The 24954-nt window shown below is 41.3% G+C and overlaps 1 protein-coding gene across 2 annotated transcripts in view; it reads right to left on the minus strand.

Moving 5' to 3' along the window:
• Window positions 1–2214: 2214 nt before the first annotated feature.
• The window catches only part of LOC133878580 (uncharacterized), a 28740-nt gene continuing 6000 nt past the window's right edge, over window positions 2215–24954 (minus strand). Inside the window, exons 5-7 of one of the 2 annotated variants that reach the window (XM_062317158.1) lie at window positions 9171–9300; window positions 2640–2816; window positions 2215–2538 (exon numbers count right to left, since the gene is read on the minus strand). In XM_062317158.1, coding sequence (XP_062173142.1) covers window positions 2380–2538; window positions 2640–2816; window positions 9171–9300 — 466 coding nt within the window. In that variant the 3' untranslated portion in view covers window positions 2215–2379. Of the gene's footprint in view, window positions 2539–2639; window positions 2817–9170; window positions 9307–24954 lie in introns of both variants that reach the window. The other variant, XM_062317153.1, reaches the window with a different exon arrangement.

Consider the following 24954-nt stretch of genomic DNA (forward strand, 5'->3'; position numbering starts at 1 on the left):
TGAGAGATATTTGAGTGAAATTTAATGCAAAGTTTGAATTTTGAAAATTAAACTTAAATTGTTTCATTAAAAGGAATTGCTCTTTCCCTTTGGTTTTGTCTTGCGATTTGAAAAATATAAAATTGAGAGAGATCATGCAAGTAAGAGAAGTAGATTTTCAAAAAAAAAAAATCTCTTTAAGATAATTGAGGAAAGTTTGATTATAAAATCTTTAATTAAAAATTTAAATTTTATTTGAAAGAATGAAATATTAGTTTATTTGATGGATTTGGTCAATCCAATTCCCATATTTGCATTTACCAAGATCTTTTATAATTCTAAGATTCAAATTTAATATCAAATAATATTTGAAATCAATAATACATTAAATTTATATTTGATCTTCTTATGAACTTGGAATTTTAATTATAAAATACATTTATTTTCCATCCCAAGTGATCCAATTTGGCTTAATTGTGTTTGATTATATTGCTTTGAGCACATACTTAAATATTTAATATTCATTGCTTAATTTGTGATTATATGACACTTACTTATAATAATGCGATTATGTGAACTCAAATTTATAGCTTATTTTTTAATTATATATTTATAAATTATGATACAACAATTTATAATCTAGATATTTACATACTTAATATAGATCTAATGATTATATCATATTATCTAAGTATTATTATATCATCTTGATCTTGGATCTTAAAAGGTGATCTAATGATTCTTAAGTACCTAATGATAGAAAATTGTAACAATATTCAATATAAATATTAACTAACATATATTAAGTTAAATAACATTAACAATTACAATTATTATATAATCATATGGTCCTATATATTTAATGATAATACTTTTTTTTATCTAATGATCATAATACTTAGATCATATAATCTAAGTATTATAATTAATTTTTTTTATTATTATTATATGAACTACATTATCATTGTATACGAGTAATATGATTACATGTCGAAATTGTGATTATATCATATGATTAATGTGAACTTATACTTACATATGTAATCTATATACCTAATTATTGTATCTAAGTATGATTAATAATTGTTAGATACTTAGAATCACAAATCATACCTAACCATTATATGAAATTATCTAAATACTTAATCATTGTATTAGTATGATGCTTTATACTTATGTGACATCATGTGCCTATAGTTTACACTTATGCTTAATTTGTATGTGTGTATAATTTTTTTAAATTATGAATCATATCATATCATATGATTTATGAGATTACCTATAATAAGTATGATAATTTTGAATCATAATTATCCTAATTTTTAACTATTTATCGATAATACTTATATCATATGATCTTGAGTTGTGTTATTTGTACAAACACTCATAACGGATGTGGGACCCATGTATGTACAATGTGTGTACAAATATCATTTTCCTATGATCTTAGACCTTAGACCATGTAATCTAATAATTCCCAAGTATTTAATGAAAATACTTAAAACATACGATCATATTCATATGATATAGTGATTATATGTCATATGGGACAATGTTATATTCATATATAATTTTTTTTTGATAAGTTTATATTCATATATAATTATACAGTCATATTATGTTATATGAATAATATGATTAAATATCTAAATTGTCACTTTTACTATTCAATATACATATAAACAATTAATTATTGCTACTTAATATATATTTATATATATATATATACAAGTCGAGCCATAATAATCAAGTCAATCTTTATACGAGCGAGTTCGTGAACATTAATCAAGTCGAGCCGAATTTATACGAGTTTGTATCGTTTAATAATCGAGCCTAGTTTCGTGTTCACGAACGGCTCATTTAATAATCGATTCAAGCACGAGTCGAGTTTAGTCGAATTGATTCGAGTAAGCTCACAAGTAACTCAGATCATTTACACCCATAAACTCTATCAATAATTATCACAAGATAAATTATTAAAAAATAAAGCACATAAACACCTCAACCACAAAATCAATCACACATCAACACAAGGATTTTGTTGAAGTGAAAACCCTTTGAATACATTAAAGATAAAATCACTCCGGGCCTCCGAGGTAATCAAACTCAGGAAATCATTATAATGTAGAAGACCAAACTACAAGCAAAATAAACTTCCAAGCCATTTAAAATACTCTCATTAATTTGCAGGACCAAAAAAAAGGAAGAAAGATAGAAAAGCACAAAAATTAACTCTGAAAGACTCGAAATGCTTATTTTCCTCTTTTTTTTCTCATTTCATCTTCTCAACAAACAAACTGATTAAAGATTATCAAAAATATTGATTCCATAATTTTGACAAGTTTTAATTTCGACCCTGCGTAGTAAAAAAGAAAAGTATTCTAAGCCACACAATCCTTTCTAATGCCTTCCATCCCTGGCTTTGGTATCAGAAAGAAGAGCCCTGACACAGAGGCGTGGCTTGGTATTAACAAGATTTTGCGGAAGAACCGAGACAGAAACCACTAACGATCCATTGGGTACTCCAGAAAGTGGTAACAGCTCAACAAGAACAGAAAACTGTACATTTGGTGATAAAGATGGAATAAGCCTAAATATCTGAGGATAAAGAAAAATGTTTCTGAACAAGTGAGAGATGATAATAACTGATAACTGTTTACCTCGGGAGATTTGAGGTCTACAACTGAATCTGATGCAGCATTTTTTACTGCAGCAGCCACAATGGCAAAGCATTTGTTGCGGTCCAACAAGGCAAATGCATTAGAGCCATTTGGTGTATCTTTCAAAATCTTCTTTTGCGTCTCCTCAATTCCTCTTCTGTTATACCCAACTGCAAACTACGAGGTTCAAATTTAAATTCATGGGAAGAAAGTATTGGCTGCTCATACTTCTTACTTTTATAAAAATCAAGGCGTGAAATAATAAACAAATTCCAGGTGCTGATTTCTGGCATTGTGTATCTCAGCATTCCCAAACATCTAGCAAAATGGCATCAGCCAGGAGTAGGAAAAAGTGAGGGAAGCCACAAGGTAAATATAACATTTTGTGATCACTGAATATCCTGGCAAAAGTGAATAAACCCAAGAAAACATGAATGAATCTAAGAGGTAAAACTCACTACAAACTGCAACTAGCTTTCTCGATACAGCTTATCCTATGTATACTCAAAAACTCTTTTTCCTTTCTTCCTTCCCCAGTACAACGTCTAGAAAAGATGGACATAATCTGAATGATGATAAAAAAAAAATAAAAAAAAAAATAAAAAAATAAAAAAAAAGAAAAAAAAAAAAAGAGAGAATCCAAACCTTAGAATAAGCTAGTACAAAGAAGGATGGCTACTGCCTACTAGTTTCTTTGAATAATCTTAAGCTGAAAAATAGCCACGTTTCACATTGACTTCTTACAGTTCATAGTCATACAGTCATACAGTCATACTCATAAATCATTAGAAATGAAAACCTCTATTAGAAGGAGCCAGTTTATGCTGGAGCATGATTGAATTTGTTTCTAGAGCCAGTTATTAGTTTTAGGTGTTTTTTATCATGGCGGGCACCAGAAGTTGGGCGGTGGAATCCAAGTTTTTTGAATTGGTGGTAGTAGGAGGTGAGACAGGGGCCAGATTACGCGAGAATTGCAGAGGAAAGTTAAGGTCTATTCTGCTGGATAGAGACGAGATTGCGTGGTTGGTTCGCATCTTTGAGGAACTGGTGGAGGTGGAAGACTCTCAGGTCTTCTGGGATCAAGGTCGCCCTGGTTTTCCACGGGTCATTGCTCAACGATGCTTCAATCAACACGGAAGTTTCCTGTTGGTTGAGGAATACGATGGTCGAAGGAAAAGCGGGGTGGTTCTAGTTCCAAAAGGAAGACGAGGTGAAGGATGGGATCTTTTTGACGCGGCCCTTCGTTGGGTGAACGAGTTTTTCAGAAAAGGAGCTACTATGGGGAAGGCACGGCCTGTGGTTCAGGCAGTGAGGGGAAGGAGGACCTTTGCCGAGGTCTTGAAGAGGAACTCAGTATTGGTTCATACGCTAGCTCCAGCTCCAGTTCCGGCGGTCAGTTCCGGCGGTCAGAAGGGAGAAGATGATGAAGAATTCCTACCCTACGGTGAAGAGTTCTACAGCCAGGCATGGACCAACATTCTTTGCGCAGGAAGGGTGTCCAATGGTAGGAAGGGTGTCCAACGGCAAAGATGCACACTGGCACAAGCAAACTATCAAGGGTAAGGTGGATACTGACACTCTCCCACATTTCGGTGAAAGTATCGTGATTTCAAACCTGAAAGAGACGTTGTTGAAGCTCAAAGAGGATGTGGACCAGTGCTTGAAGAGGCTGGGCTCAGCTGAAATTGGGCTTATGGGATGGGATCAGGCTAAGCCTCACCAGCCCATTACTGGAGGAAAATTACAAGCCGGTCAAGACGTCTCCAAGCCCAAGCCCAAGCCCAAGTGGATGAAGAAGGCCGATACCAAAGGGAAGGCCATTGTTACGGAGAACCCAGTCGGCGGTGGGTCGGCCCTTTGGTTGGATGGTTCGGATACAGGCAAGACGGATGACCTAGGAGCTTCGACGTCATCCGGGCCGTTAGTGAGCTCTTTCTCGGCGAGCGGGCCTGAGGGTAACCGCTCTACAGCTTTTCTCCTTTCCGGTGGTCAGAAGCAAACGACACCAGTTTGTGCTAAGCGGTTCCAAACGATGGTCGAGGCGGAGGACGTCGCAGCTCAGACAGACTTCGGGGTTGAGAGGAGTCAGAGGGCGACGGGGATGCATTTTCCGGTGGCCACTTTGACCGATTTTGGGGCTGAGAGGATTCAGAGGGCGCCGGTGATTGTTTTCCGGCGATAGGAGTGAAAATTTCGGGGCCATGGTCGTTGGGCTTGGACGTTGCGGCTGCTGGAGTTGGTTCTTCAGTGTCTTGGCAGCACGGGTTGAAGAGGCCGCTGATTTCTCCTCAGGTGAACCGGCCAAGGCAGCATGCAGTCTCTAGTACCGGATGCTCTGAATTGGCTGAGGTTCAAGAGGATACTCGAGGTCTTGAAGGAGCTAGAAGTAGGAAGGAATTGAGTATTGCTGAAGAGGGGGCAGGAGCGTTGACTGTAGCGGAGGAGGTGGGAGGAGCTGCTGATTTGGGTACACTGCCTCCCCTTTATTCATATTCTCCAACATCAGGGGGTTTTTCGGGGTATTCTGACTGGGTCATTCAGTGTGCAAATGAAATTTATCCCATTGTGGGAATTTCATTTGAAAGTCATAAGCTACAACTGTTGGCACTCTTAACATTTCTTGAGGGGGAACAACGTTCAGAAGCGATGGGTAACCGTTCTAGTATTGCGGAGAAAGGCAAGAGGGAGGTCAAGAATCTGAAGAGTGCAGTCAATTACGATGCTAGAGGCGCTTCTTCCAGCCGCAGGAATAGGAAGGCAAGGAGGGACCCAGTTGTGTTATGAAGCCAAGAATCCTTTCTTGGAATGTGAGGGGGCTGAACAAGAGGAGAAAACGACTTAGGATTAGTAACTTGCTCAGAGATTGGAAGGCGGATGTTATTTGTTTTCAAGAAACTAAGCTTAAAAGTCTCTCTCGTAGTGTTTTGCGCAGCTTATGGAGATGCAACCATTTTGACTGGTGTTCTTTAGACTCCAGTGGGGCCTCTGGGGGCATTCTCATTACGTGGGACACAAGGGTGGTGGAGATGGTCGAGAAGTGTGTGGGGGAATTCACTCTCGCAGTCTCCTTCAAGAACGTTGCGGATAATTTTGTCTGGGCCTTTGCAGGGGTTTATGGCCCGAATTCTGGGTTCGATCGAAGACATCTTTGGGATGAGTTGGCTGGTTTGTGTAGTTGGTGGAGTCTGTCGTGGTGTATAGGGGGAGACTTCAATGTTACACGCTTTCCGAGTGAAAGATCTGGTGACGTTCGTCTTTGCTCGACTATGATTGAGTTTTCGGATTTTATTGCAGACCAAAGCCTCGTAGATCTCCCCCTAGCTGGAGGCTCCTCTACTTGGTCGATTGCTCAAGATCCTCCTATGTGGTCAAGGATTGACCGCTTTCTAGTGTCACATGATTGGGAAGCCCAGTTTCCTTTGGTTTCGCAAAAGAGGCTTTCTCGCCTTATTTCGGACCATTTTCCGATACTCCTGGATTGCGGCGATGTTTCTAGAGGGAGAAGGCCTTTTAAGTTTGAAAACATGTGGCTCAAGGAAGAAGGGTTCGTGGGTTTGGTAAAACAGTGGTGGGATTCTTACTCGTTCCAAGGTTCGTCTAGCTTTGTTCTAGCGTGTAAGCTGAAGGCTTTGAAGCAGGATTTGAAGAAATGGAACGATGAGGTGTTTGGCAACATAGAGCAAAACAAGAGGAAGCTAACCGAAGGTATTCAGGCTTTCAATGTTATTGAAGAAAGAAGGGCAATAGGGGAAGAGGAGATCTTGAGAAAGGCTGAGACTGTCAAAGAGTTAGAGAAGTGTTCTCTTTTGGAGGAGGTGAGTTGGAGGCAGAAATCTAGGATGCTGTGGTTAAAGGAAGGGGAAAAGTGCACTAAATTCATCCATTCTATAGCCAATTCCAGTAGAAGGTACAATTCTTTGAACTCCTTAGTGATAGGGGACTCTCTATCCTCTGATCAGTCAAAAATCGGTGTGCACATCGTCAAGTTCTACAAGAAACTGTTTACGAAGCAGTGCAGGTGGAGGCCTTCGGTTGAGGGTATCTCCTTTGATTCTATTCTAGAGTCTTAGGCCAGTTGGATGGAGAGAGCTTTTGAGGAGGAGGTCAGGAATGTAGTTTCAGCAATGGATGGAGATAAGGCGCCAGTTCCTGATGGCTTTTCTATGGCCTTCTTCAAAGGGATGTTTTGAGGGGGGACATTATGGAGGTGTTTCGGGAGTTTTTTATCGGGGGTTCTTTCGAAAAGAGTCTCAATGCTTCGTTCATTTCTCTTATCCCGAAGATTCCAGGTGCTAAAGATTTAAAAGACTTTCGGCCTATTAGTCTTGTGGGTGGAGTTTACAAAATCATTGCCAAAGTTCTAGCAAATAGACTTAAGACGGTTTTGGAAAAGGTTATTTCTAAATCTCAAAGCGCCTTCGTCAAGGGGAGACAAATTTTGGACCCAATACTTATTGCTAATGAATGTCTGGATAGTAGATTAAGATCTGGGGAGCCTGGAGTCATGTGCAAAATGGATCTGGAAAAAGCTTATGATCATATTAATTGGGATTTTCTCTTGTTTGTATTGAGGAGATGTGGATTTGGGGAAAAATGGTGCTCTTGGATAAAACATTGTATATCCTCTGTGAGATTCTCAGTGATGGTTAATGGCTCTCCTAATGGATTCTTCAGCAATTCTCGTGGGTTGAGACAAAGGGATCCTCTCTCACCCTTATTGTTTGTTTTTGTGATGGAGGCATTGAGCCGAATGATTTCAGCTGCGGTAGGAGGGGGCTTACTCGAAGGATTTAGTGTTGGTAATGTTTCCTTCTCACACTTGTTATTTGCAGATGATACTTTGATTTTCTGCAATGCTTGCCATGCTCAGTTGCGTTATCTTAGAAGCCTCTTTCTTCTGTTTGAAGCTGCTTCGGGCTTGAAGGTTAATTTGGCCAAGTCAGCTTTAATTCTTGTGGGAGACGTAGTTCAAGCGGAAGGTCTTGCCGATATTTTAGGGTGTGGGGTTGCCAATCTACCAGTGAAGTATCTAGGCCTTCCGTTGGGGGCTTCCTACAAATCTATTCATATCTGGGATGGTGTTATTGAGAAGGTTGAACGTCGGTTGGCCAGCTGGAAAAGGTTATACCTTTCCAAGGGAGGTAGAGTTACCCTCATCAAGAGTACTCTTGCCAACTTGCCCATGTATTTTTTGTCTCTTTTTCCTATCCCGGCAAGTGTAGGTACTCGTATTGAGAAGCTACAACGAGATTTCCTTTGGGGAGGAATTGGTGATGAGTTCAAGTATCATTTGGTGAAATGGTCTAAAGTGTGCACTCCAGTTTCAGAAGGCGGGTTGGGTATTAGAAATCTGGTGGTGTTTAACAAGGCTTTTTTAGGCAAATGGCTGTGGCGTTATGGGATTGAAGCTTGGTGGAGAATAGCGGTGGATTCCAAGTTTGGAAGTTTATGGGGAGGTTGGTGCTCCCTAGAGCCTACAAGTACTTTTGGGGTGGGGTTGTGGAAGAACATCAGGAAAGGGTGGAAGAAATTTGTAAGATTCTCTAGATTTGAGGTGGGAGGTGGGGCTAGAACAAAATTTTGGCATGATTTGTAGTGTGGGAACTCAACTCTTAAGGAAGCTTTTCCTGTTTTATTTGGAATTGCTCGTGCGAAGGATGCTTCAGTTGCGGATAATGTGGAGCTTGTGGGTGGCTTCAATCAGTGGAGCGTGTGCTTTTTTAGAGAAGCGTATGATTGGGAAGTGGATACCTTTGCTGCTTTTTTCCAGGTATTGCACTCGGTCAGTTTTAATAGAGGTAGTGAAGACAAATTGTGGTGGATCCCCTCCAAAAAATGTTTGTTCAAGGTTGGGTCTTTCTTTAGCTCTCTGGCTTGCGATGTGAGAAGTCACTTTCCTTGGATATGGCAGACTCAGGCTCCTCCGCGAGCGGCTTTTTTCGCGTGGTCTGTGGCTCTAGGCAAGATCCTAACGGTGGATAACCTCAGGAAAAGGCATGTCATTGTGGTGGATAGATATTGCATGTGCAAGAGAAGCGGGGAATCAGTGGATCATCTTCTCCTTCACTGCAATGTTACATACGCTATGTGGAGTGCTATTTTTTCTCGTTTTGGTCTGTCTTGGGTTGTGCCTCTGAGAGTCATTGATTTGTTTGCGTGTTGGTGGGCGGCAATTAGGCCGAGGAGTGCTGTTATTTGGAAGATGGTGCCGACATGCATTCTCTGGTGTGTTTGGAAGGAAAGAAATTATAGGTGTTTTGAGGATTTGGAGAAATCCTCTGAGGATATTTTAGCTTCTTTTTTTCATACGTTGTATCTTTAGACGGTGGCTTTTGTGTCACCGTTGTCGTTTACCTTTGATGAATTTCTTGTTCGTTTTTCACTTTCTAGCTAGGTGCGTTCTCATACTGCCGGTGTATTTAGGGGCGCCTTACGCTTTTAATAAGACCAACTTATTACTTATCAAAAAAAAAAAAAATTGCTGTATAAATGAATATAGTAGCTGTGCACTGATAATAGGTTAAACTTTACCTTAACAGGACGCACGGTTTCGTGCTGTTTACCATTCATGAATTGAAGAACAAGCTTTGACACAACTGATTGCAGTTCCTTCTCATTCAAACTACAGGTTGCTTGTATAGGAAAAATGCGATGACACCAACTGCACCTAAGAAATACATTTTTACCATTATCAAAGGCAGCTAATAAGATCACAACCAACACAAAAATGAAAACCCAGAAAATAAGAATCTAATCGTATACTAGTTGATCGCTCTTGCAAAAATCTAATCTGGGCCATCAATATATGAGTACCTAAAAGTACAGAAAAATTAAACCTTTGGAATATAAAGCAACATTCCCCGTCCTTCTATCTATAGAACAAGATTTTTCAGGCACGTCTTTGAGGTGAGGTGCTCCAAAAATGCATCAATGCATTTTTTTTAAATTAGATTATGAACAGTCGAGTTACGGGCGCAACTAGTACAAAAAAGAACCATGTTTGGCATGCCTATTGCATTTTGGTACTTCCCTGAGCTGGGGCATACACTTGGATGGAAACTACTTGCAATAATAATAATAAAACCGTATGAGGTTGGCGCGAGTGGTAAGTCACTTGGACCTGGTGCCTCATGAAGTATCAGATCTAAGGTTCGACCCCTCTTGGCATGCCTTTTGCCAAGTCGAGTTACGGGCGCAACTAGTACGAAAAAGAACCATGTTTGGCATGCCTTTTGCATTTTGGTACTTCCCTGAGCTGGGGCATACACTTGGATGGAAACTACTTGCAATAATAATAATAAAACCCCATGTAAGTCACTTGGCCCTGGTGCCTCATGAAGTATCAGGTGTAAGGTTCGACCCCTCTTGAGTGCAAATAATTCCTTCGAGCCACGCCTGTGGGTGAAAGCCCAAACTTTACCCGACTTGTGTGGAGGGAGCGCTTTGCACGGTGTCCCGAGGATCTAGTCAGGGCGAAGCCCCGGATACCCCGATTATAAAAAATAATAATAATAACTAAAGCAAAAAAAATAGTTCTAAGTTCATTAAAATAAAACCAATTGCAGTCAACACGGGTGAGATAATGCTTAATAAATGAAAATGCCAAGGTGACCAGCAGTTGAGTGAGTAACCACTAGTGACAAATTTTGAATTGCAAATCAAATCTAACTCAATAAGATGGATATATTTCTTTCTTTCTCAGCATGTTTAGGGCTAGCATCGATCTATGTCCCAAAATTGTCAATTGTCAATTTTAATGTCAGAAGGCAACTCAGACATGGTCTAAATATGACAATCGGTTATTCCCATTTTACACCACTTGTAAGAGCACATATATAGAACCCCCCATTTCAAAAAACCTCTATGAATAAAAATTGTCAATATGATGATAACTTTCCTCTTGTATCTAAAGCATGAATGTTCACCATGAGTGACCTAAAAACAGTAGTATCAAATATTCTGAATTAAACTACGAGGATGTTCCACCCTTGTATTTCTCATAAGATGCCTTGTGAGGATGAGACAACAAGGTATCTACAGAAAACATATCATATTGTTCATCTACGAAGGGCAACAGTCTTATCATGGGTTGCTTAAATCCGTGTTGCCTTAGAAAATTGCTTAATGCTCTTTTTTTTCCTTGAGCAAATTGCTTAATGCCTCTAACTTTGCATGTGCATCTCCCATTTTGGGCCTTTGTCAGCCCCTTTACTTGGGTTACCTCTTCGCAAACTCCACAATTGTTACAAGTAATCATATGTCTCCCTCCCTCAAAACTTGGGTCTCAAGTCAAAAAACTATTTTGTTCCACTAATTAAACGAATTAGGAATTTAAGGGCTATGTTTGCTAAGTGTTTTGAAAAGTATTTTTGTATTTTGATTTGAGAAGAGTTTTTGATGTGATCGAAGTTGAGAACTGTTTTCTTTGGGGTTCACAAATTGTAAGGGCTATTAAATACAAATAACGGAAGAGTTTAAACATCAAGAAAAGTGAATTGGGCTGATTAAAGTTACCTGGCCCTGATTAGGATAAATCGAACCCAAACTGCGAAATTTAAACGCATAGAGATCAGAAACAACCTTGGGCCTTAGTTTTTAAAGGTATTGGACCTCAAATATCTACGAAAAAACCTTCTGTATTTTTTAGAAAAAAATTTCCACCCAGAAAGAGGAAAACCCAAAATTAGGCTGAAAACAGGCCTGAAAGTTGGGCTATAAATGGAGAAATTTTGGAAAAATCAATTTTGGCACAATAAAATCAGATTGCTCTTCATGTCATATTCAATGAAACCTCTTTCCCTTTTTCAAAAACTTCTCCCCCCTCACATTCCACTAAACCTCTTACTGCCCCTCTCTGTCCCGAACCCCCTCTCCTCTCAACTCCATCTCCATCTACTCCGTCCCTGCCAGTATTGGCTCCTCTAGGTCCTCCTCTCAACCCCACTCCCATTGCATCTGTCTCTAACTCAGATTCTACAGCAAGTGTGTCGTCTTTGCAGAACTCTTCCATTGTTGAATCTGATTTCACTGCACCGGTTGCACACACTCGCACACAGGATGACCACTCGATCTCAGAACAATACTTTCCAGCCACGACAGGTTACAAATGGGTTGGTCAGGTATCCACCACAGGCTCTCTTTGCTTCTATATAAACTGAGGCACTCGAACCTACATGCTACACCACAGCTGCTAAGGATCCCAAATGGCAAACAGCTATGAACATGGAGTTTGATGCTCTTCTTAAAAATGGAACGTGGTCCCTCGTCAACCCCACTCCTTCCATGAATGTTGCAAGTGGGTCTATCGAATTAAGAGGCAAGCTGATGGGAGTATAGACTGATACAAAGCCCGACTAGTGGCAAACAACTTTCACCAACAACCTGACATTGATTTTGCTGAGACCTACAGCCCTGTAGTGAATCCTATCACCATCCGCACCGTGCTCACCATTGCAGACATTGAAAAGTGGGCAGTCCATCAAATTGATGTCAGCAGCGCCTTCCTACATGGATACCTTACCGAAAATGTCTACATGGAACAACCTCCGGGGTTCATTCATCCTTCTCCTCATGCAAATTGCAAGCTCCACAAGGCTCTATACGGACTCAAACAATCATCAAGGGCTTGGTTCTCTTGTCTCAGCAATCGGTTATTGGAACTCAATTTTATTTCATCTAAGTCTGACACTTTATTGTTTCTATACAGCAAACAAAGTGTGACCGTGTTTGTCCTCATCTATGTGGATGACATCATCATCACAAGCTCTCACAAGAATGCTATTTCTCAGCTCATTGCTGACCTCCAGAAATCGTTTGCAATCAAAGATCTTGGCCCCCTGCTCTTCTTCTTAGGCATTGAAGCACACTGGACTGAAGATGGCCTCCATCTTTCACAACAGTGGTACATTCATGACCTCCTGATCAAAACCAACATGATGTTGGCCAAGCCAATCTCTTCTCCTATGTCTGCCTCATCTCCCTTAAGCAAGTTTGAAGGCTCAACCATCACTGATCCAACCACCTATCAAAGTACAGTAGGCTCTCTTCAATACTTGTCCATCACAAGACCGAACCTCTCCTTTGCTGTCAACAAAGTGTCCCAGTTTATGCAAGAACCGCATGAGTCACATTGGGCTGCTGTCAAACGCATCTTGTGTTATCTGAAAGACCCAAGTGATCACACCTTCTTCATCTCTAAAACTTCTTCAAGACAGCTGGTTGCTTTCTCCGATTCGAACTAGGCTGGATGTCCGGATGATTGTCGCTCCTCCTCTGGCTACTGCACCTTTCTTGGAAGAAATCTACTGTCATGGGGTTCGAAAAAGCAACCCACAGTGGCACGATCCAGTACTGAATCAGAATACAAAGCCTTAGCAAATGCATCTGCGCAACTCACTTGGATCCAAGCTCTTCTAAGTGAACTTGGGGTTACCTTGCCATGTATTCCTACACTATATTGTGATAATATTGGGGCCATGTACCTCACATTGAATCCTCTTTATCATGCTTGACCAAAGCATATCGAGATCGACTATCACTTTGATCTTGACAAAGTAGCCTTCATCTACTTGACGTTCGCTTCATTTCGAGCAAGGTTCAAATCGCCGACATCCTCACCAAACCTCCGACATCCTCACCAACCTCTAGTTGCACAAAAGTTTTCAACTCTCAAGTCCAACCTCAACGTCAATTCACCACCGTTGAGTTTGAAGGGGCGTATTAGATCAAATAATGTTGAACACAATCAAACCAAAATAGAAGACCACTTATGATACAACTCTATCTCCTCTACGCATCAACCGAAGAAGATAGAACTCTAACTCTATCTTGTATCAATCATGATACAACTCTACTTCTCATTCATCTTATATTAGACTATTGTATAGTGATAGGTGACTAGATGATCTAGTAAACACAAACTCTTGTTAACACAGACTCTTTATCATTATAAATACATACACTGCACTACAGTTGAAGTAGGAAGAATTACATGGAAAACATTCTATCTTATAGTCTCGTCCCATTTGCATTCCAAGTTCGTTCGGATGGCGGTCACGGTGGTCTCATTCCATTCTCGTTCATAACTGGTTCAAATGAGTGGTTATGTTATCGCGTTCGAACGAGCTCATTTATTTGTTCGAACGGGGCATGTTCTATAGGAATTTTAGGATTTCACATGAGGGGCATTCGAACGGGCCATTTATCCGTCTGAACAGTGTAGTTAGAAACTAACTATAAATAGCTAAAATACGAATTTTAGCTCATTTTCTCCCTTTTTCTTCTTCTACACACCCGAAGCTCTCTCCTCTCTCCTAGGGTTTGGAAGAAACCCAAGTCATTGAAATCTTCCTCTTTCTCTCTCCTCTCTCCTCTCAACTCTCATCCTCTTTCTCTCATTGCCCTATCGGTGGCGAGTGAAAGCGTGTTAAGCTAGAGGTCCGCTACATTTCGTCATCCAAGAGCTCAACTGTTGTGCAGGGTCAGAGTTTGAGCAACAGACGTGTGCTTTCAAGTCGCTCTGGTTAGATCGTGAATCGGCTTTGGTTGGTAGGTTTTATGTCTGGGTGGATTTCTTCTCCGACGATGGTATGAGTTTCTTCTGGGTTGGCCATCTGAGTTTGGATATGGAGAATCGATTCTTCATAGAGGCGAAATCTTTCGCCATCTCGGTGGATACAGGTACAACGGAGCTCTGGATACAAGAAAGGAGGAAAAGCTATGTTGGGGTTGTCTCTTTGGGCCGAGGTGTGTGACTTGGCTGATAGAGACGATGGAAGAGGTGTTGAGGCATACTGAAGTCGAGGAATTCGCGAGATCTACGCAAGAGGCTTCAAATGTCGTCACCATCAAGAGAGGAGGTAATAGGGCCAACCGTTTTTTGAAGGTGGCGGTTCAAGGTGAGGGGGGCCGGAGAGGGTTTATCATGCTGCCAAAAGGTCGTGAAGGGTGAGGATGGGGTAGATTCTCCGTGAAGCTAAGCAAGGTTTTGGATTTTTTGGAAGTCATGAAAGGTCCCCCCTTTTCCAACCCTGGTCCTAGGGTGGAGCTGTCTTCTGAACCTCCAGCCAAGAAGACTCCCTCACATAATCCGTTTCAACAGTTGGGTGTAGACGACGGAGAGGAAGACGATCATGCGGAAGCCATTCCTTCGACTGTTGAGAAAGGGGGTAGGGTGGTTCAAAGCAAGAAGAAGGCATTGCTCTCTCCCCTATGAGCATGGAAGGGAAAATTCAAAGTTTTAGAGAAATGGATCGGACCATGGCTTCATTTTTGGGCTGGCCTAGAAAGGTTTGGGTTGCACTTCGGGTTGCGTCGCGCGCACAAGCCCATTACCATCCTCAAGCCTTGCCGAACTATTTCCAAACAGACTTGTAAGCCCAATTCCAACTTCACGAATGGGTCTGAGCCGAACGAGTTGTCGGAGGAGTCACCAGAGCTTTCAGATCAGGTTTTGAGAACACCGGAGACATCGACGAAGGATTTGTCGAAGGTGTCTATGATGGTATGTGTTGCTTTGGTAAATCTGGAGGGGACTTCGAATGGGTCTACTCCGTTGAGGTCTGATGGTGTTGTTGGAGCCACCTCGTCGACGGTTTTCATCAAGACAACGCCGGAATCTCAGGACTCGGTCTTTCCTCCCACAGTGATGGCGAGACTCAGTGACAAGGGAATACATAAACCGGTTGTAAGTACTTTTCGACAAGGCTTACTTAATTCTCAACAGCCGGTAGTTATGGGTAAAGCTCCAAGTACGGCTTCTTCCCCCTCTGTCCACTCGAATGGTTCTGGGTTGGTTCCGGAAGGTACAAACCTAGGCAAGACTGTAGATATGACTTCCTCCCATCCGTAGCTAGGACTTCTAAGACAGTACAAGCAAAGGCTATGTGTACCCCTCAGAAGGTAAGGGGTTAACGGGAGATTCAAAACTTGGAGTGCTCCATCAACTATGATACAAAGGGTGCATCCAATAGGCAAGGAAAAGGCAAATTTCAATTTGTTTAGCGTTGAAGCCTTTGGTGTTTTTTATGGAGCTTTGTTGTTTCGTGGGGTTTGGTTTGAGAGTTTGTGGGTCTGGGTTGGAGGGTTTGAGTTTTCAGCTCGTTTTGGAGCTTCTTGTGTATACTGCTTGTATATTCAATGGCACCTTTCGCTTTTAATAAATTATTATTCATTAAAAAAAACTTAGTTATTGATCAAATTGAAGCCTCCAAAGCTAATTCTAACACCGGAATCACAACCCTATGTTAGAACTCCGTTTTGACCAATCAATTTGAGGTAAATTCATAAACCTCAGTTTTCTCTAAATTGAGCTACATTTGTGAATGTAGTGCATAATGTTCAAAATTTCTATAGGGATTTTACTTTCTTTCTTTTTTATAAGCAATAAATTTTAGAAAAAAGCGTAAAGCACCCCTATGTACACAGGAAGTATACACATAACAAACAAAACAAAAAAAGAAACCCAAAACCCTTAATCCTAAGACCCTCAAACTCGAATAAAACACATGAACAAACAAAAAAAAACCCACAATAAACTGCCCACAAGAAGAAGCCCAAATAAACCCTCAACCCTATGACCCTCAAACCCAAAAATCACATAGAGCATACACACTAACGTGAGCCTTGCCTTTTCTTTGCCGAGAAGACACGCTTGCATTGCCGAAGTTAATAGAGCTGTTTAGATTCCACAACTCCCTCAGCTTTGTTCTTTGGACACCCAAGCTTCACAATCTAAAGAAGGTCCTCTTCAATGGCATCCGGAAACTCCAAGGAAGGATCCTCCTCACCATGCGACACCCCACTATTGTCATCAGCAGGAATGTCTAAGGAGCTACAACCCAAAAAGGAGGGAGAAGCAACCTTCACTGTACTGCAGACAAGTGAGGATTATCCACAAAACCCTTATGATCACTGACTTGATCCAAAGAAACCTCTGACAGCTGCCGGGGATAAGGGACTATTGGAGAAGAACATCCTCGAGACCTAGAGGGTCTCAGCTTCAAAAAAAAACCCCGTTGGAGAAAACCCACATCAACACTTGCCGGAGAAGGCCTCTCCGACTTGGCTGAATCTTGAACAGCAAGGCAACCATTCTCGGCAAGGACTATAGAGTTAAAGCTATTCAACTTCTCAACTAGTGTAGCAATTTCAGTCAATTCTACCTGTTGGAGGGTTCTAAGCTATGGGTAGAAGTTTCGTGAGCCGAAACTTTGGTTAAATAAGGTAAGAACTAAACTCTAATTTTTCTAAATTATGCAAAGTTGGGTTTTTGGGTGTTAACCTTAAAAGTCTTGCTATAGGTTAGAGTTTGTTAGCAATGTGTCAAATGGGACCCTAGATTTCTATGAGTTGCCATGGGGGGGATTGACACTTGAGATAATTATGCATCTATAGGTTGTTTAGAGTTAAAAAGTGTATTGGGTTAGGTCTTAATGCGTGATTGCAATGTGAAATGCAGTAGGACATTGCAAGGCTTGCGTAGAGGATCCTTCACAAGCTTGTTGAGCGGACTATTGTAAGTATATTACTTACTGAGCACAAGAACAGAATTTCAAATGGTTTTTAAACATGATATTGATGTTTTAATTTGGGCCGAAGCTATGTTGTGACAACATGTGTTCTCCGCCACTTCCAATGTTTTCTATGAGTTTATGATTTGTTTGCAAATAGTTTGAAAAGAATATGTTGTTGAATGATGTATGAACACGAAAGTATGTACACAAATTTTACGGCACGAAGCATGATGCATAAACATGAAATGAAACAAAATATGAGCACTTCATGGCAAGGTTGACGATTCCTCAGTTGTGATGGAGGTTACTCTCACGATTGGACGAGCAAGTCCCTCATGAGTATGTTACAAATGAAACAAAAACCAATTGGGCAAAGGTTCACAAATATGTTACGCTTGACATTATCTCCGGTGTTGTACAAAGAACAAGCAACGGTGTACCTACCTACGCATTCCTCCACTTTTTCCACCACCCTTCTATCCCACATTAACAAAATCCCACCCGACGCTTCATTGGCTCCCAAATAGCACCAATCAACATGATAGCAACCCCATAAACTTCGCACCACCTCCCTAGAGATAATTGTCATCTTTGTCTCCACCAAGCATACAATATCCGCCTTCCACTCCTTTAGAAGCCCTCTAATCTCCAATATTTTCTCAATCGCATTAAGCCCTCTAACGGTCCACGTAAGTATTTTAGGCTTCATAAAGACGAGATGAAGCCCTACCTTTATGTCGGCCTTTATCAGAATGAGCCCCTTTCTTCTCATAGTTAATAGACCAAGCCAGCCTATTTAATTCCCTCTGCCCTTTCGCCCCTTGTGGAGACAAGTAATTAGTCTTAGGTGCTGCCAATGCGCGGTCTCTGGCAGCTTCAATCTCTTCAAGCACAGCCAATAATTTGTCCTCCAAATCACCACAAGATAGCCCTATAATTGGATAAAATCTCTTGATTCTTTCCACCACCCATCTAGGTGACACCCTCTGCCCCTCTCCATCTTCCACAGCCAATGGTGTGATTACCATCAGCTCACATCTCTCTAACTCCCCCTGACCATCCCTGTCTTTATCTTGTAGCAAGAGGCCTTCAGAAAAATGATCTTGCAAATTCAAAGAAGAACAAATTCGACATCTAAGATGTATCTTCTTATACTTTGAGGCAGCTTCTGGCTTGAGAATTAACTTAGGAAAATCAGAAATTGTTCCTATTGGTGAAGTAGAGGATGTCGAAGGGTTGGCTAATCTTCTTGGATGTCGGGTTGCGTCTTTGCCTATGACTTACTTGGGTTTGCCTTTGGGTGCCTCTTACAAGTCCACTTCTATTTGGAATGGTGTTATTGAAAAAATGGAAAGGAGGTTGGCGAGATGGAAACGAATGTATTTGTCGAAGGGTGCCCGATTGACCCTTATTAATAGTACGCTCTCCAATATTCCTACATATTACTTATCTTTGTTTCCTATTCCAGTGAGGATGGCTAATCGTCTAGATAAAATTCAAAAGGATTTTCTTTGGGTGGCATTGGTGACAAGGCCAAATTCCATCTAGTGAATTGGAACAAGATTTGTACTCCTTTGCATGCAGGTGGGTTGGGAGTTCACAATTTCATCCAGTTCAATCGAGCACTCCTAGGAAAGTGGTTGTGGAGATATGGTAGGGAGAGAGAGGCTTTATGGCGATTGGTGATTGATGCCAAATTTGAGAGTCTAAAGAGTGAGTAGTGCTCGAAAGAGGTGTCGGGTTCTTTTGGAGTGGGTGTATGGAAACATATTAGGAGGGGGTGGGAGAAGTTTCGCAATTTTGTTTGTTTTGAAGTGGGGAATGGATCACATATTAGTTTTTGGCATGATTGGTGGTGTGGGGATAGACCCTTGAAGAAATGTTTTCCAGCTCTTTTTAGTATAGTGAGGAACAAAGATGCGATGGTGCTGGATAATTTGGTTGTTCATAATGGTGTAATTCAGTGGGATGTTCTCTTTACGCGTCAAATTCAAGATTGGGAGATGGATATGGTCCTTTCTTTCTTCGATCGACTATATTCCGTTTCGGCTCGACATGGAGAGGGCGACAGGTTAGTGTGGAATCCCTCCAAAAAAAGGTTTATTTGAGGTGAGATCCTTCTACGAAGAGCTTATTATGAAAGATAGCCCATCTTTTCCTTCTTTTCCCTGGAAGAATATATGGCGTGTTAATGCTCCAACAAGGGTGGCTTTCTTCGTTTGGTCAGCTGTTTTGGGCAAAATATTGACGCATGATAACTTGCGTAAGAGAAATGTTATAGTGATTGAGTGATGTTGTTTGTGTAAGAAGAGTAGGGAGTCTATTGATCATTTGTTGCTTCACTGCGAAATCACCTGGGATCTTTGGAGCTACATTCTTATTTTATTTGGGGTATAGTGGGTTATGCCACGATCGGTGTTGGAGTTGTTGAATAGTTGGGGGCCGGCAATAGGGTGTGGTCGTGCTAAAGAAGCTTGGCGATTAGCTCCTCTGTGCTTATTGTGGTGTATTTGGAGGGAGCGGAATGTGTGGCTTTTTGAAGATGTAGAGACATCTATGGTGGAGCTACGGAAGCGGGTGCTCAATATGTTATATATTTGGATAGCATCCCATCATAATTTGAATGTTTTTACTTATATAGACTTTTTAAATTATTCTCTGTTCGTCCCTTTTAAGGGTTCTCTTGTATACTTCCCGTGCATAAGGGTTGTGCCCCTCTGCGCTTTTTTTATAAATTGCAATATTACTTATCAAAAAAAAAAATATGTATGTGTTCTCTGAAGGTTGTAGAACACATGTATATGCGTGTAGCTGAGTCATGATGTTTGATGATATTTCTTGTCTAGATACACTTATATGTATGTGTTCTCCGAAGGTTGCACAATGCATGTATATAAGTGTAGTTGGGATTATATAAGCCATTTATCAGTCGAAAACTTCTGAGGGAGCGGGTATGACGGCCGCCTATGGGAGATTTCTTTGGCCAAAACGTCGGTAGCGTCAGACTCCGGGGTGACTCTGGGCATGTCTCCCCTCTTGCTGGTTCTAGATGTGATGCCTCCGACAATTCTACATGGTACTCCGGCTCCAGTAAGGTCCTCGGCAAGTTCTGGTTTTCTCGATTCTACTGCCCCTACACCAAGTAGCTCTGCTGGTGTTGGTGCTGAGTTGGCAAAACCTATCCTCCGTTGTTCGTGCCTCTCAGAGGCGGTTGAATTGAGTGAGAAGTTCATAGTGAGGATGGGGTGGGTGATGGATGGGGGTCACCGCAAGAAGCTCTTGGCTATCCTAGACGGGATAATAGCTCGCCAAAAGAGCCTTTGTGGGTCTTGAGGTGTCTTGATTTCGGGTTTTGGGTTTTTTCCTTGTGGGTTTAGTTGGGTTGTTTTGTGGGCTGCTTCTTGGGTGTTCCTTTTGGGTTTGGGGTTAAGCTCTTTTTGGGCTTGTTGGTTTCCTTTGTGGGTTGGCTATGGGTGTTCTTTCGTATACTCCCTGTGTACTTAGGGGCGCCTTATGCTTTTTTAATAAAATTTCTCTTATAAAAAAAAAAATATATATATATATATATATAATGTACACAGAGAGATGTATTAGATGGGTTTGTATGTGTATGTTTCCAAGTGAGAGATTGGGTCATATATATACATTCACAACTGAGTAATATATTTTAAAATGTTTTCATTGCTACAATGTTTACTCTATCAACTACGGTGTTTTTAAAAGGAAATGAAAAATTAAGGTAGCTGTTAATTATAAGCTCATGTAGAAAGTGAAATGTCGGCTCATTGCAAAAGTTAGTAATTTCTATACTTATTGAGGCCGTGGACTCATAAACCCGCTTATGCGAACGTGGTTAACTCTACGATCGTATGGATCATGTTATTAATGTAGGTGTTAAAGATGTAGACAAGGATCATGTAACCTTGTACTTGGGCTACTATGACTGAGCATGTGGGATGCTGGATATTAGTGTCAGGCTATGAGCTAGTCCACTTTTGTATTGTGCATCTTTTATTACATACCAACACCACTTTTGTATATGGCCTATGTCGTATGTGACACTTTTTATATAGTCATTCTTTTAAATGTAAAAGATACAATGTACAAGCTTTGATCATATAGATGTTTAATGTCAATCTAATGTGTTACGTAGATATTCTCTCTCATGTTATTGTGCTTCTGCTGCAGTGTTATGGAACTCTGGTATTGAGTTCATGCTCATGCTATATTGTGTGGCCTTAATGTTTTTTTTTTTTGGATAAGTAAGAGAAATATCATTAAAAAGCGCAATGCGCGATCAAGTACACAGGAAGTATACAAGAAAGGCATCTAAGTGGAAGTAGAAAACAATACAAGGAAATCATTAAAGCTAAACGATAAGGGTGCGAGGAACGCAGCCGACCAAGAGTACAAAGAATGAAAGAAAAAGGAAATGAGATCCTCAGTAGTTCTTTCTTTGTCCTCAAACTGCCTATCATTGCGTTCCCTCCATAAGCACCACATAAGGCAACAAGGGACCATCTTCCACACGACTGCACTCCGAGAGCGGCCACCCGTCCACCAACAAGCGAATAAATCTACCACCCGAAGAGGCATAACCCAAGACAAACTGAAGCGACTAAAGATGGCGTTCCACAAAGCGCGAGCAACCTCACAATGGAGAAGAAGATGATCCACTGACTCCCCATTCATTTTGCACATGCAACATCTATCAATCACTATGACCCGCTTCTTCCTGAGATTGTCCAAAGTAAGGATCTTCCCATGCGCTGCCGTCCAAGCAAAGAAAGCCACTTTCAAAGGAGCCTTGGTCCGCCAGATACTTTTCCAAGGAAAATGAATAGCCTCTTTGCAAGCAAGAGTCTTATAGAAAGATCTAACATCAAATTTCCCTTTGTGAGAAGGAGACCACCAAAGCTTATCCTCCCCCTCGTAGTTCACTCTGGAAGAGTACAACAAAGAGAAAAAAAGAGGCCAAAACATCCACCTCCCAGTCATGGGCCGCTCGGAAAAAGCTAACATCCCACTGATAAGACCCACTCACCACAACCAAATGGTCTGCTACAAGAGCATCCTTGTCACGTGCAATATCATACAAAACTGGAAAAGCTTCCTTAAGAGGCACCTCACCACACCACACATCATCCCAAAAACGGATCCTGGATCCATTTCCCAACATGAGTCTGATATGGTTGCGAAACGAACTTCATCCCTTCCTTATATTCTTCCAAAGCCCCACTCCGTGAGACCCAAGGGGGTCTAAAGAACACCAACCATCCCGAGTAGGTCCAAACTTTGCATCCACAACTGATTTCCACCAAGCCTCTCTCTCATGGACATAGCGCCACAGCCACTTCCCTAAAAGAGCCTTATTGAAGAGCCTCAAATTCCTGATGCCCAAGCCACCACTTGAAATAGGGGAACAAACCTTGGGCCAATTAACCAGATGAAATTTGAATTCTTCACCTATGCCACCCCACAAGAAATCTTGATACAACTTCTCTATACGACTAGCTACACTGGAAGGAATAGGGAAAAGAGATAGAAAGTATGTCGGAAGATTAGAGAGAGTGCTTTTAATCAGGGTTACTCTGCCACCCTTCGACAAATACAACCGCTTCCAGCTAGCCAGACGTCTCTCGATCTTCCCAACTACCTCATCCCAGCTAGACTTAGCCTTATAAGGAGCCCCCAATGGAAGACCAAGATACTTTAAAGGAAGAGATGAGACTCCACAACCCAAAATGCCAGCAAGATCATCCATATTATCCACAATACCCACAGCTACCAAAACTGACTTATCCAAATTAATCTTCAAACCTGAAACAGCTTCAAAGGACAGTAATAACATTCGAAGATAGAGGAGATGATCAGGACTAGCCTCGCAGAAAACTAAAGTATCGTCTGCGAATAAAAGATGAGAAACATTAATCACTCCAGTGCTTCTAGAGCCCACAGAGAAGCCAGAGAGAAAACCCCTTTGAACAGAAATAGAGAACAGCTTACTAAAAGCCTCCATCACAATGACAAACAAAAGAGGCGACAGAGGATCACCTTGTCTAATACCACGAGAGCTGCTAAAAAAACCAGAAGGGGTGCCGTTCACCAAAACCGAGAAACGCACCGATGAAATACAATGCGCTATCCATGAACATCATCTCTCCCCAAAGCCACATCTTCTCAACATATACAATAAGAAGTCCCAATTAACATGATCATAAGCCTTCTCAATATCCAATTTACATAGTAACCCAGGCTCACCTGATTTGATGCGGCTATCCAAACACTCATTCGCTATAAGAACAGAATCAAGAATTTGCCTCCCTTTCACAAAAGCATTTTGGGGATTCGAAATAATCTTCGCCACCACCTTTTTGAGTCTATTAGCAAGAACTTTAGCAATGATCTTATAGACACCACTTACAAGACTAATAGGCCGAAAATCTTTAAGATCCATAGCCCCAATCTTCTTCGGAATTAAGGCTAAAAAAGTGGCATTAATGCTTTTGACAAACTTACTTTGAGTGTGGAAGTCCTGGAATACCCCCATGAGATCGGTCTTGATCACCTCCCAACAATCTTGGTAGAAAGCAAGAGTAAACCCATCAGGACCTGGAGCCTTATCACGATTCAAACCTTTTACCACCTCTAAGACCTCCCTCTCCTCAAAAGGAAGTTCTAAAGAAGAAGCTTCACCCACATCCAAGCTGTCAAAAACAAGGTTATCCAACCTAGGCCTCCAACAGAGAGGTTCTGCAAAAAGAGATTTATAAAATTGAGCAACATGATCCCTGATAACCTGCTGATCAGAAGAGATAGAACCATTGACAGAGAGAGACTCAATGGAATTGGATCTCCTATTCGAATTGGCTATCCGATGAAAGAATTTGGTGCATTTGTCACCCTCTTTAAGCCAAAGAGCCCTAGACTTCTGTCTCCAGCTAATCTCCTCCTGCAAAATAGAATTCTCCAAATCTCTGACGACCCCAAATTTCCTCGCCTTTTCTTCAGGAGTTAAACCCCGTTGTTCCTCCAAACAATCAAGAGCACACAATTCTTCCATATGCATTTTCTTACGGAAATCCACATTACCAAACTCCTGATCGTTCCATCTTTTGAGATCAATCTTCAATGCCTTAAGCTTTTGAGAAAAGATGAAGCTGGGCGAACCTTGAAAACGATAGGACTCCCACCACATACGCACCCTATCCACAAACCCTTCAGCCTTTATCCACATATTCTCAAACTTGAACGGTCTGGGACCCCAATGAACACCACCACAATCAAGAAGAATAGGAAAATGATCAGAACACAGTCTTGGAAGCCTTTTCTGAAGAGAACCTGGAAACTTGACTTCCCAATCTGGAGAAACAAGAAATCTATCAAGGCGAGACCAAGAGGGGATCTCCTGATTATTAGACCACGTAAAAGGCCCTCCTACAAGAGGAAAATCAATAAGATCCTGCTCAAAGATAAAGTCCGAAAACTCCATCATAGCCGCATTAAGACGAACGTCTCTAGATCTTTCAGCAGGAAAGCGAGTGACATTGAAATCACCCCCGATGCACCAAGGTAACTCCCACCAAGAAGAAAGGCCAGCCAACTCGTCCCAGAGGGAACTTCTAAGAGAGTCAAAGTTAGGACCGTAGACACCAGCAAAAGCCCAAGAGAAATTATCAGCAACGCTTCTGAAAGAGCAAGCAACAACAAACTCACCCACATACACTTCAATCTTCTCTACAATCCTTCTATCCCACATAATCAATATACCACCAGAGGCCCCGCGAGAAGCTAAATAGCAC

Source organism: Alnus glutinosa, chromosome 1, assembly GCF_958979055.1.
Source record: "Alnus glutinosa chromosome 1, dhAlnGlut1.1, whole genome shotgun sequence".
NCBI classification, from domain to species: domain Eukaryota; kingdom Viridiplantae; phylum Streptophyta; class Magnoliopsida; order Fagales; family Betulaceae; genus Alnus; species Alnus glutinosa.